Below are 13,790 nucleotides of genomic sequence, written 5' to 3' on the forward strand. Positions count from 1 at the left end.
AGCAAGTACCCCAAATCATGTGTCAAAAGTCGCAATCTCACTGGCAGCACAGCGGTGCACCGCTGTCTAAACATGTGACTTAAAGCTCCAACCAGATTTGCCATCGAGCGGCGCTCCACTGTCTAACCATGCAACATAAAGACACACTATGATTGGCTTTATAGTGGATCTGCTGCATGAAGGCGGGCCGTACCTGATGTTTAGACCAATGAGATTTGAGTTAATCGAAACCGACATTTGTGATTGGGTAACTGCTGGCGGAAGCGCGCTTTTCAAAATTAGTACGACTGGCTGAGTGAGGCTCTGCCAGAACGTTTAGGGTTTAAAAAAAAATATATATTTTATCTAGTTGTTTGGTTTTATTTTTATCTAGAGAGCGTTTCGCTGGGAGATAATTACATTAGAAAGAAAGTTTTGTACTCAACGGTAAGTAGTCATATTTGTGTTAAACAGTACATCGTTCGTCATTAATGGCGGGGTGCGTGATGTTTACAGCAAGGGTACGATGCCTTTGCAAACGTACACTAATTTTCTTAAGAGATTCGTTTATCTGTTATGTGAAAGTAAACTTCTCAAAATATTTACACACTAATGTAATTACTGTTTCTTGATTGACAGCAAATTTTATTTTACGGAATCATTTATTATATGTATATTTAGGTTATTTTAATCTACACTGCAATGCAATCGCAAAATTCATCTGCCGTCAGTAAAAAGGAGGAGAAGGGAAGAAATATTCAAGTCGTCGTGAGGTGCAGGTAATTTACTTAAATTATGTTTTGCTTTTAAAACTTCTACAGACAACGGCAATGCACCGTGATCGAAAAAAGCGTAGCCTTGGCTGCTATTTAAAATCAAAGAGGTGGTTGATAAAGGGAAAGTCTAATTTGTGAATCATAGAAATTCAAAGCATATGGCCTGCTTTTTTGATTTTGGAACCTTTTCTAATTAACCATTCTGATGTCGAGAGTCTGCAAACTATTTTTATATTTATTAAGCAGATTTAATAGATCTAAATGTGTTGATACAGGCAGTGGGTTCATATCATCTGTTTCTGACACAATGACCATTAAAAGTTACTTAATTTGCCGGCGTTCCGGTTGAAATAAAATAAATACTACAGTAAGTTAATATTTTCAACCTCTTTGACGCCTGGTAATAATTGCTAATGGATTTTGGAAAAAATATCAGCCCTTAAGTGAATGCCTTAAGCTAGCCAGTTATTTTATTTATTTCCTTTTTGGATGGATATAGTTTATACTGTAAGGCATTTTCTTGCAAGACAATGCAGAGACCTTGGTATTAGATGTTTTTGTATGTGCAAGAAAATCGTGCTAACAATCCTTAAACTTAAGTTTGCACTTTTTCAGTAATGTAAATTTCTTTATAATATTGTAATATTAGACTATATGCAATAAAGTAACCATTGATTGCAAGAGTAACTAGGAATTAATGCAATTTAAGTATTACTGGCTTTACTTGACAAGAATGTTATTTAAGGCCCCAATTGCCATGCAACATTCTTTTTCAGATTTTAAATGTAGTCCATAGGAGAAACAGTTGTGCTTAAATATACTCTTATTTGATACTTTTATGCATAATGCACAGTATGTTGAAACATTAGATGGAACCGAATTATATTTGTGATGGATACTGTGTTTTTAAATTAAAAATGGTGTCTTTATGGGGTCTGTGTTCTTACTCTGGTTGTTTTACGGATTTCCTTGCACTAAGGTGAATGGCAGTTATGCTGAAAATGAGTGTAATGTAAAGGGCCTGTTGATAGTCCAGGGTTGGTTACTTCTTCATGTCTAAAACACTGAAATTTGCATTCGCTCAATGCAGCCATAATCTTGAAAATCTCAGTTATTGACTGACACATGAATGGATGAATGACATTTAGTGATACAGTGTCAGCTTGAAATTCAGTAGAGTCTGTTGTTCTCTCTAACGATTGCATTAAAAACACACTATTGAACAGATTGCAAAGATGTCAGTATATTTTTGATTGTGCTTGCATACATCCTTTGATGGACTGGTGTTCCGTCTAGGGTTACTTTTTCCATTTCTTATTAGTCAGGTAGGCATCATGTCCAATTACTCTACATAAGAAACTAATCTGATGTTATTGTCTTATCTGATAGCATTGCTTTATTTTGTTGTTTTTTTTTTTGTTTTTTTTTTTGCTGCATTTGTTACAACATACAAAGCAAGTTTATGTATACTTCACTGCACTTAAGGCTTTTTTGTGTTCTTTGTTCTATTTCCATTCATAATGCTTTGTAGTGTTTGATAACTAACCATTTCTTACTATATGTTAACAACAGACCATTCAATGCAACTGAACGTAAGCTCTCTGCTTTTAACGTTGTTGATTGTGAACATGCAAGGAAGGAGGTTACTATTCGTACTGGAGGAGTGGGCGATAAAGCAACTAAGAAAACATACACATTTGACATGGTAATTAGCCCCTTTAAGTCTTCATTTGTGCTGCTTTACCTCTTCGTTTCTCTTTTTGTATGAAGTAAATTTTCCACCTAGTACTATATATGGAAATATTTAAGAAAACTTTTTTTTTTTCCTATCCAATTTATTATTAATGTTAAACTTAATGTGTTTAAAATGGTCCATTTTTAGTATCTGATGTCTGTATGTTTGCGATTTATTTTTGACATGATGTGTAACTTTGCAATATTTACAGTTGTTGAGTTGACAGAACATACATTTTCTGTCCCTTTTTAATTGCCCTGGTAGTGTTGTTAAAGTTCTCTCTTTATATCATCTTTGATTTTCAAATGTGAAAAATACTTAACCCCTTTTTGTTTGCCAATAAATTTTTTGTTTTTATTTATGTTCTCAGATATTTGTGTGACAGTTTTGTTGTTTCTTCTGACTAGTGCATTTTTATTTTGCCGATAAAGGTTTTTGGACCCACAGCAAAACAGATTGATGTTTACAGAAGTGTTGTTTGTCCCATATTGGATGAAGTTATAATGGGGTACAACTGTACTATATTTGCGTAAGTAATTAAATTCCATCTTTGAGCTTACTTGGGTAGTTCATTGTTTAGTATACTTCCTTCAAAATGTAAAATGTTAGAAAAAAGGAAAAAAAAATACTAGTAGCACTCCTACCCACTATAGCCTGATGCCAAACAGTATAGTACCCTCTTAAGTAGTTGTGCGTTCAATCCTAGTTTATTCTGCTCATGGTAAATTATGTCAACAGAATCCTATTTCCAAGTAATACAGTAGTATTTTTGTTCAGTATATTATTGATCATATTTCAACTTGCATATAGTGACTTTTTCCTTTTGCATTTTACTGTTTACAGAAACAGACTTTAGCATTATTACACACAGTTAATAGTTTGGCCAACCCTATAGCTATAAATGAGAAAAGTAAGATTATACAGTATGTTGTGTTTGAAATGCTTGTGAAAAGCTATATGTAAAGGAGGGCCAATCAAACTGTGAAAATATTTGTCTCTTTAATAGTGTTATCAAAGGGTTTGGAATACTGTAAGTGTAATTACTATGTAGGCATTACCTTATTGTATGTTTCCTGATTGACATTTGGAGGTCCACAGTATCAGCTAGGATTGAAGCCATCCATCCCAATGATGCCAGAGACCCATGGCAGGAAACTACAGTCCAGCATGAAAATTGTATGCTTATAGTGAGATTTTTGACTAGTGAAAAAATTCTGTGATAATGTGGTTCGTCAAGTAGTGGGTGAGCCAAAATGCTGTATCAGTGCGTGACTGTTTTTGCAAAAGACAAGCACATTAAAAGCAGCACAAAGGCATTATTACCTGAATTCCAAAACCTGTAGTCTCAAAATGGTATGAGATGCATGTTTCTACTTTGCTTGGATTTTGTGCTTTCATTCAGAGAAAAGAGAAATCAGATTTTCTAATATTTAAGTGATCATGTTAATTCTTTGTTGAAATAATGTACTTGGAATAAAATCTGGAATGTTCTTTGAAGATCCTGATATCAATATCCTTGTTTATGGAGCAGTCCAGATACATATGATAAAGGTTCTTCTGTATGTTTTTTTTTTTTTTTTTTGTCATGAATTCATACATGCTTTGTAAATTTAAGGCAGCACTTTACATCTCTATTACTGTTAATGGGCACTGGATGATTTTTAGAGGAATGTTACCCTATTTCTCCTGCCAAATTCAGTAATTTGGCAGGTTCTGTTCTATGATGATTATGAGGTATTCCCATAACATGAGATGACTTAACACCTTATACATTAACTTCACTTTTTTTTTTCTTTCCAAAGGACACATTATTGTTCTTCTGTTGCATAATTAATATGTACTGTAATCTATCCAAAAACACTATGGACTTGTGTTTGCATTTATCTCTTCTGCACAGACATTGTACATTTTCTGAAATTACTTTTTGCTTACATCCACAGAAGTGGAATGGCATTCATTGGTTTACTGGCAAAAATTTCTTAATGTACATAATACACTGAGGCTAGCTGCAGTTTGGTAAAGTTTACTAAGGTTATTTAGCATAGTCATGCTTTTAAGACCTAGGTTTATTAAAATATCCTTCAACTGTATAAACATTTTGCCTAAAAATAAATTAATTGTGCTTTTATGTTTTTTGTACTGTGTTATCCTGGGCACATTTTATATTGAGTTACAGTAACTGCATTATCCACAACAGTTAAACAAGCCACACTAGCATTTTTTTTTTAAACTACTTTTATCATAATATTCCAACACTCCTTTTTGCTTTCATTAATTATTTCATGATTGTGTGCGTATGGCTCAGGTCTTTAACACACATTTTATGTTAACTTGTTTTTACTATCTTGGTGTTTTTTTATGTAGATATGGACAGACTGGCACAGGAAAAACCTTCACAATGGAAGGTGAAAGGTCAGCTGGTGAACAGTTTACTTGGGAGGAGGTTTGTATAAATTTTTTATTGGCATGTTTATATCATATTTTTTTTAAACCTTCTTGTTTCTTTTTAGTTGATTTATCTATATGCAAATAATAGAACAGTAAACATCTTAAAGAAACAGGGGCTTAATGCAGTCTGCTTAATAAAAATGTGTATGACATACTTTTTTGTATTGCTTGTATTATATTAACCTTTTAAATTGTTGTCATGTGTAGCCCTGAAGTAAACATACAGTATAGTCCCAGAATATAATCCCTCTATAATACCTTTTTGACTCGGTAATCGGGCAGGGGAAAGCTTTTCCATCTACATCGCTTATTTGTTCTTGCAGCACCATGCTCAAGAAAGGGCATCCATCACGTCAGTCTGTTACAGAATTACCAGAATGGCCAAAATGAATAAGGGCAGAGTTCTATTTTATAAACTACTGAATTTACATAACAGTGCTGATTAATGCATACACATTATCTGACATTTACTCTAATTGGTTCGTTGGCTTACACACAGAGATAACTTAGTAAGTCTATTTTATTATGCTCTTGTCCTTTGTGCATCTTTTAGGTTAGCTATTATTTTTGATGTTTCTGTGCATGTGACAACTGTCCAGTGTTGTTTACAGGACATCTGCTGATATTTCAATCATCCCCTTTTACAATTTGTGTTTCACATCAGCCTTCTCCTGGTACATCCTTGTCTTTGTTGTTTAGTTGGCCTTTACTTGGTTCCCTGATATGGCTGAATGAGTTTCTGACATTTATTAACCCTTCTAGGATAGATGCCATATGTTAATGTGAAAAGCAATCTTTAACTATTATTACCTCCAAATTATTCTCACATTCAAGAGGACACATGATATTTTAATAGGATTTCTAGATAAAATGGAAAGATAAAGATTGAAATTAAACAAAAATGTAAAAGTTAATAGAATGTTTTTTGACATATTTGTTCTACCTGAAACTTCCAGTGTAACATGGGCTTTTATTTTTGTGCTTTTTTTAGGATCCACTTGCAGGAATCATTCCCAGAACACTTCACCAGATTTTTGAAAAGCTATCTGAAAATGGAACCGAGTTTTCAGTCAAAGTGTCTTTGCTAGAGATTTACAATGAAGAGCTAATTGATTTGTTAAGTCCTTCCCCAGATGTAAATGAAAAGCTGCAAATGTTTGATGATCCACGTAATAAAGTAAGCAGATTTCCTACGTTTTTAAGTGTAATGATTCTGTCATCCTAAAATTAGAAAAGTCTCTCTTTAGTTATGTTATTCCTATAGTAGTGTTAGGTTATAACAATAAGTTTTTAGACTTTAATGCATAAGTGTAAAGGCAACTTTTAAATTAAATTTTCTGAAGTATTTTTGGCACAGTATTATATTTATTTTTCAGAGGGGAGTTGTAATTAAAGGCCTGGAAGAGATCACAGTGCACAATAAAGATGAGGTTTATCAAATTCTTGAGAGGGGTGCAGCAAAAAGAAAGACAGCAGCCACTTTAATGAATGCATATTCAAGGTACAGTACTTTCACAATTAATATTTGTTTTACCAATATTTGAGAAATTGTTTTGAACTACTAAAGTATCATCTCTTTGAAAAGATGGGTTGATCACTATGAGAAAGATTGTATATGAGGGAATTCAATTTTGATGGACTTGTTTTAAATTCACTTTAGGTATATGATCAGAAATTTCTTTAAATGACTTGACTAAAATGTACTTTTTATTCTTAATATAGTCGGTCACACTCTGTCTTTTCAACTACAATCCATATGAAAGAGACAACAGTTGATGGAGAGGAACTTGTTAAGATAGGCAAACTGAATTTGGTAAGCTGCCAAAGAGTATATCAATTTTTACTTTCTGATAAATATTTCCTCTTTAGTTCTGCAACACCAAAAAAGTAACTTTGATCTTGTTAAAAATATGTTGTGTGTGTGGGACATAGTGCATGGAATTTTCCAATATTAGGTGATCTTAAATCCAGTATTTCTATTGTATCAGTCCTGGGGGCATGTAAATGATATGATTTTGGAAAGTGGGAGTCGAATAAAAATTTTGCTAATGAGTTGACACTAAACTATGTGGAATTGCAGATTACTTCGAATCAATAGAATCCTTACCAATGATCTTATCCCAAAATCAGGATAGTATATGTCTAAAAATATTACATCTGTATACACAATCCATATCCAGATAGTGTACAAAAATGATTAAGATGGATAATAGAATGTTGAAATACATATCACACTGTTGATTTCAAATCTAAGAAGGTTATTCTTAAACTTTTAAATTTCACAAGTGAGCTCTTGTGGCTAACAACTACCATCCCAGATGCTAACGTGGAGCTACCCGGGTTTAGCACAGTTCGAGCGGACAGAGACACAAGTACCTGCAGGAAGCAGAAAGGAGGAGGTCTCGCACTCTGTGTCAATACAAGATGGTGTAACTCTGGACATGTAAAGGTTAAAATCTCCACTGCATCCCTATTACTTGCCCAGAGAGTTTGGACACGTGATTGTTGTTATTGTTTACATCCCCCCTTGAACAAACGCTGAGATAGCGAGTGACGTCATCCATTCCGCAGTTGCTAAATTACAAACGCAGCACCCTGAGGTGCTTGTGCTAATCGCTGGATACATTAACCATGCAACGCTGGACAAAACATTACCTGCCTTCTCCCAGTATGTGAATTGGAATACCTGGGGAAATAGGACTATTGACCTTCTGTATGCAAACGTTAATGACGCATACAGAGCCACCCCGCTGCCTGCGCTTGGGAAAGCAGATCATAACCTGGTTCTGCTTCAGCCTCCCTACAAACCAAGAGTGAGGGAGCTACCTACAACCACACGCTCATTCAGGAAGTGGTCCCCTGAGGCAGAGCAGGCTCTGAGAGACTGCTTTGTAACTACAGACTGGGATATCCTGCAGGGATCACATAGAACATTGAAGAGGTTGTTAACTGCACTACTGATTGCTTCAACTTCTGTATGGACATTGTAGGTCTAGTAAGAACAGTACGCTGCTATGCCAACAACACGCCATGGATTACAAGTGACATCAAGGGCCTTTTGAACCAGAAGAAAAGGACTTTTAAAGGCAGTGATCAGCATGAGGTCAAGCATGTGCACAAGGAACTTTGAGTCCAGCTCAGGGCGGGGAAGGAGCAGTACAGGAGAAAGCTGGAGCAGAAGTTGCAGAATAACAGCATGAAGGAAGTGTGGAATGGGAGATCATCACTGGCTGCAGCTCGAAGCGGGGTGCCACCATCGAGAGAGACGTGGAGAGAGCAAACTAAATGAACAACTTCTTCAACAGGTTTGACCACCCTAACCCACTCTCGCCTCGGAGTACTGCATCCTCCAACCATCCTTCTGCTGATACCAGCATAGGAGAGACATCCCCACCCACAATTACAGCAGCACAGGTGAGCAGAGAGCTGAGGAGACTTCGTGCCAGCAAAGCAGCGGGTCCAGATGGAGTATCGCCATGACTGCTGAAGGCCTGTGCGCTGGAGCTGGGGAGTCCTCTACAGCGCATCTTCAACCTGAGCCTGGAACAGGGGAGAGTCCCAAGGCTTTGGAAAACATCTTGCATCACCCCAGTCCCAAAGGTGTCACGGCCTGTCGCCTGTCGCCGGCCTGACGGGTCTTAACATATATTAAAATAAGAAGTTTAACATGTATAGCAGCATCTTACCAAAATATTTTGTAACATTCTCTTTCGATTCCTGTGATGTGATGAAGACCATGGAACGGTTACTCCTTCACCACCTGAGGCCATAGGTCCACCGTGCCCTCGACCCTCTGCAGTTCGCATACCAGGAGAAGGTGGGAGCGGAGGATGCCATCATCTATATGCTACACCGATCCCTCTCCCACTTGGACAAAGAAAGTGGTGCTGTAAGAATTATGTTTTTGGACTTCTCTAGCGCCTTCAACACCATCCAACCTCTGTTCCTTAGGGACAAGCTGACAGAGATGGGAGTAGATTCACACCTGGTGGCATTGATCATGGACTATCTTATAGACAGACCTCGGTGTGTGCGTCTCGGGAACTGCAGGTCTGACATTGTGGTCAGCAGCACAGGAGCGCCACAGGGGACTGTCCTTTCTCTGGTCTTGTTCAGCCTATATACTGTACATCAGACTTCCAATAGAACTCAGAGTCCTGCCATGTGCAAAAGTTCGCTGATGACCCTACTATCGTGGGCTGCATCAGGAGTGGGCAGGAGGAGGAGTATATGAAGCTAATCAAGGACTTTAAGTGGTGCGACTCAAACCACTTACACCTAAACATCAGCAAGACCAAGGAACTGGTGGTGGATTTTAAGAGGCCCAGGCTCCTCATTGACCCCGTGATCATCAGAGGTGACTGTGTGCAGAGGGTACAGACCTATAAATACCTGTGAGTGCAGCTGGATGATAAATTGGACTGGACTGCCAATACTGATGCTCTGTGTAAGAAACATCAGAGCCGACTACTTCCTTAGAAGGCTGGCGTTTTTCAACATCTGCAGTAAGATGCTGCAGATGTTCTACCAGACGGTTGTGGCGAGTGCCCTCTTCTACGCGGTGGTGTGCTGTGGAGGCAGCATAAAGGACGCCTCACACCTGGACAAACTTGTGAGTACGGCAGGTTCTATTGTAGGAATGAAGCTGGACAATGTAACACCTGCTGAGCAGGCTCCTGTCAATCATGGAGAATCCACTGAACGGTGTCCTCTCCAGGCAGAGATGACTGCTCCACTGACAGACTGAGGAGATCGTTCTTCCCCCACACTATGCGACTCTTCAATTCCACCCGGTGGGGTAAACGTTAACATTATTCAAAGTTATTGTCTATTTTTACCTGCATTTTTATTACTCTTTTTAATGTTTTTTGTGTCAGTATGCTGCTGCTGGATTATGTGAATTTCCCCTTGGGATTAATAAAGTGTCTATCTGTCTGTCTTCTGGAGTATGGTTTTCAGTTTTCATTATACCAATAAAAATATTTTAAAAATGTTAGAGAAAATCCACATAATTTGACTGATTTCAGGACTGTGGGATGAAAGAGTGACTGAGTTGGATCTTTTCAGTTTCAGCAAGCTGAGGTTAAGAGGAGACTTGATAGATCTGTTCAAAACCAAGCAGAAAACGAGTACAGTGGATGCCAGTTGTTACTCTTTAACAGGTGTTTTTTTTTTTTTTTTTAAACACTATATGGAGAATGCCATCACAGTCTGATATGGTCCACCCTCAAAGGACCAGGTATTTGGTAATGTACTGAGTAAAACTAAGAGCATATGGATTTTGCAGCAAGAATCTTTTTTCATCTTAAACATCTGTTAGTATGGTTGAATTCCAGATAAAAACATTTGGATTTATTGTTGTTCAATGTGACGGGTCTTAACATATATTAAAATAAGAAGTTTAACATGTATAGCAGCATCTTACCAAAATATTTTGTAACATTCTCTTTCGATTCCTGCTGTTATGGTTTTTGTTTTATCTATTAATAATTTTTTAACTTTACTAATTTTATTTATTTATTTTTTTTTTGACTAGGTGGATCTTGCAGGAAGTGAAAATATCGGTAGATCTGGAGCAGTAGACAAAAGAGCCAGGGAAGCTGGTAGCATAAACCAGTCTCTTTTGACCCTTGGAAGAGTGATTAAAGCGCTTGTGGAGAGAACCCCACACGTACCTTACAGAGAATCCAAACTTACTCGCATTTTACAAGACTCGCTGGGAGGTCGTACAAAAACCTCAATTATTGCCACTATTTCTCCTGCATCAATAAATATGGAGGTACGTACGTTATGCTTACTTTTAGAGTTTTTTGCTTTGCTTAAGTATTTATGGCCATGTTGTGTAACATATGGTAAGGGTGCTTGTAAGCTAATCTTGCTTCTTAATTTTGCACAGTTTTTGTTTTGCCCTCCACAATATTATTTATTAATCAAGGCTGAAAAACTGTGGCAAGGAACCCTTGAGTTAACAAAAATGTGTCTGTTTTTTCACTTCATTAATTCAGAATATCACTTTTCAGGAATGATATTCAGACAAAATATATATGGTATATGTAGAATTTGACTTCATATAAAAAAGTATAAATTTCAAGTAGTATTTGCCTGTTCCCTATTATGTGTTTGTTTTTGTGCATACAATTTCAAATATGCTATATACTGATTGTTTATATAAAGCAGAGTGATTTTTTTTTTTTTAACTGTACTAAGATGACACATTGTAAATGCGCTATCCTAAATTTAAAGTATTAAACAAAAACAGTAGCTGACAGTCCTGCTCTTTCTTAATATTTTTATTTTAATGAAATGATTACATAAATGTAGAGTAAGTTAGTGAAACTTTTAACTAAAAACATATTTGTTTAAATGTTATACGTTGTTATATTCATTCAAAAGTGATGCAACTCAATAAATGAAAGTAGTAGTGAAACATTTTCATGAAGTTTTTTTGTTTTCATCATTCATGGCATTAAAGAAAGTACTCTGAGTTCAAAATCAAATTTTTGAGTATCCAATTAATTTGTTCTAGGCATTTCTAAGCAGGATTTGCCCATTCAGAGCACAATTTGTTTGTTTGTCTGTCCATCTTTTTGACATAATTAGCGGTTGATCTGTACTAAGGTTTTTACATACTTTAATAATTAATCAATCAATTAATTAATAATCTCATGCCAACCAGTTTTATTTTGAGTAAGACTGGAGCAGCTGCTGCTTCACCACCTGAGGCCACAGGTCCACTACGCCCTCGACCCTCTGCAGTTCGCATACCAGGAGAAGGTGGGAGCGGAGGATGCCATCATCTATATGCTACACCGATCTCTCTCCTACTTGGACAGAGGCAGTGGTGCTGTAAGAATTATGCTTCTGGACTTCTCTAGTGCCTTCAACACCATCCAACCTCTGCTCCTTAGGGACGAGCTGACGGAGATGGGAGTAGATTCATACCTGGTGGCATGTATCGTGGACTATCTTACAGACAGACCTCGGTATGTGCGTCTCGGGAACTGCAGGTCTGACATTGTGGTCAGCAGCACAGGAGCGCCACAGGGGACTGTGCTTTCTCTGGTCCTGTTCAGCCTATATACATTGGACTTCCAAAACAACTCGGAGTCCTGTCACGTGCAAAAGTTCACTGACGACACTGCCATCATGGGCTGCATCAGGAGTGGGCAGGAGGAGGAGTATAGGAAGCTAATAATGGACTTTGTTAAACGGTGTGACTCAAACCACCAACACCTGAACACCAGCAGAACCAAGGAACTGGTGGTGGATTTTAGGAGGCCCTGGTCCCTCCCGGACCCTGTAATTATCAGAGGTAACTGTGTGCAAAGGGTACAGACCTATAAATACCTGGGAGTGCAGCTGGATGATAAATTGGACTGGACTGCCAATACTGATGCTCTGTGCAAGAAAGGAGAGAGCCGACTATACTTCCTTAGAAGGCTGGCATCCTTAAACATCTGCAAAAAGATGCTGCAGATGTTCCATCAGGCGGTTATGGCAAGCGCCCACTTCTACACAGTGGTGCGCTAGGGAGGCAGCATAAAGAAGAGGAACGCCTCATGCCTGGACAAACTGGTGAGAAAGGCAGGCCACTGACAGACTGAGGAGATTTTTTTTTTTTAATCACAAATTTAAAAGGGGCTTACATTCCTGGAGAATGTTACAGAACCATCATGAAATTGTGCAAATGGAATAATTTATGAGTGTATTAAACTATTAATACTGGCAAAATTACTAGTCTGACATGGTATTCTAATGGTACAAAATTCATTAGTTATGAACACTGCTGATTTACTGAATTGCTTATCCCTTTCTTTTTCTGTTTCAAAATTGATCTGATATCACCATTCTAGTCTGTTTTCATTCAAGTAATGCATCCATGACCTATCCATTGAATAATATTTCTGATGATATATTGAAATCCTTACTCTGAGGGGGTGGATCTATTTTCATACTACTTGTTTTCAACTGAATGTTTGTCTGTTCATTAAGTTGTACATATTAGAATGTAGCTGACCTAGGACAAACATTCATGTTTTTTCTTATGATGCATGTGTTTTAGCTGGAATGAATGGTGTTTAGCATATAATGGTTTTTTTCTTAAGTTGATGTGTACGTAATTATTTTTTAATGTTGCTTTTAAATTATGTGTAATGTTTAAATCAGTTTTATGAGGATGCGTGTAATCTTTTTTGTAAATATTATTTCATCCTGTTTGTTCCCACCTTCTCTTAAGGAAACTTTAAGCACTTTGGACTATGCTCATCGAGCAAAGAACATTCTGAATAAGCCTGAAGTAAACCAAAAACTTACAAAGAGAGCCCTCATCAAGGTAAAAGTGCTTCTTTTTGATAACTGGTCTCTTTTTTTTTTTTTTTTTTTTGGTGTTTTTGTCTTTATGTTCATTGTCTCATTTGTATTAATATCACTTGATTATATTAAATTGCCTCCAGGAATACACAGAGGAAATTGAAAGACTGAAACGTGACCTAGCTGCAGCACGAGAAAAGAATGGGGTTTTTCTGTCTCCAGAGAACTATGAGTGAGCATCTAATCTTAAATGAATATTGTAGCAATCACAATGTCAGTAGAAATACACTTAACCCACAAAGAAACCTTTACTAAAAAATGTTAATCCTTCACTGCCACGTATCTTCATAACTCGTCCATCACCTGTTTTAAGTAAAAGCCATCCTTTAGTACTGCATGAAGTTGGTGAAGTTATTGTTTTAAACTGCTCTATCTAATGTAAAAGGTTTAGAAATTCTATTTCTATTTATTTAAAAACAAAAGTAAATATTAGCTTATCTCAATTTGATGACATTTATTTGTACTTCTCAAAAAGGTTAGAT

General features: G+C 36.9%; 1 protein-coding gene across 1 annotated transcript in view; it reads left to right on the forward strand.

Annotated features, from left to right (window-relative positions):
• Positions 1-287: 287 nt before the first annotated feature.
• Positions 288-13,790, forward strand: part of kif11 (kinesin family member 11) — a 30,999-nt gene continuing 17,496 nt past the window's right edge. Inside the window, exons 1-11 of the mRNA XM_039770974.1 lie at positions 288-426; positions 661-758; positions 2,328-2,460; positions 2,922-3,019; positions 4,855-4,933; positions 5,930-6,115; positions 6,315-6,439; positions 6,661-6,751; positions 10,475-10,717; positions 13,175-13,270; positions 13,392-13,480. Coding sequence (XP_039626908.1) covers positions 682-758; positions 2,328-2,460; positions 2,922-3,019; positions 4,855-4,933; positions 5,930-6,115; positions 6,315-6,439; positions 6,661-6,751; positions 10,475-10,717; positions 13,175-13,270; positions 13,392-13,480 — 1,217 coding nt within the window. The 5' untranslated portion in view covers positions 288-426; positions 661-681. The remainder of the gene's footprint in view (positions 427-660; positions 759-2,327; positions 2,461-2,921; positions 3,020-4,854; positions 4,934-5,929; positions 6,116-6,314; positions 6,440-6,660; positions 6,752-10,474; positions 10,718-13,174; positions 13,271-13,391; positions 13,481-13,790) is intronic.

Source organism: Polypterus senegalus, chromosome 1 (genome assembly GCF_016835505.1).
Source record: "Polypterus senegalus isolate Bchr_013 chromosome 1, ASM1683550v1, whole genome shotgun sequence".
NCBI lineage: Eukaryota > Metazoa > Chordata > Cladistia > Polypteriformes > Polypteridae > Polypterus > Polypterus senegalus.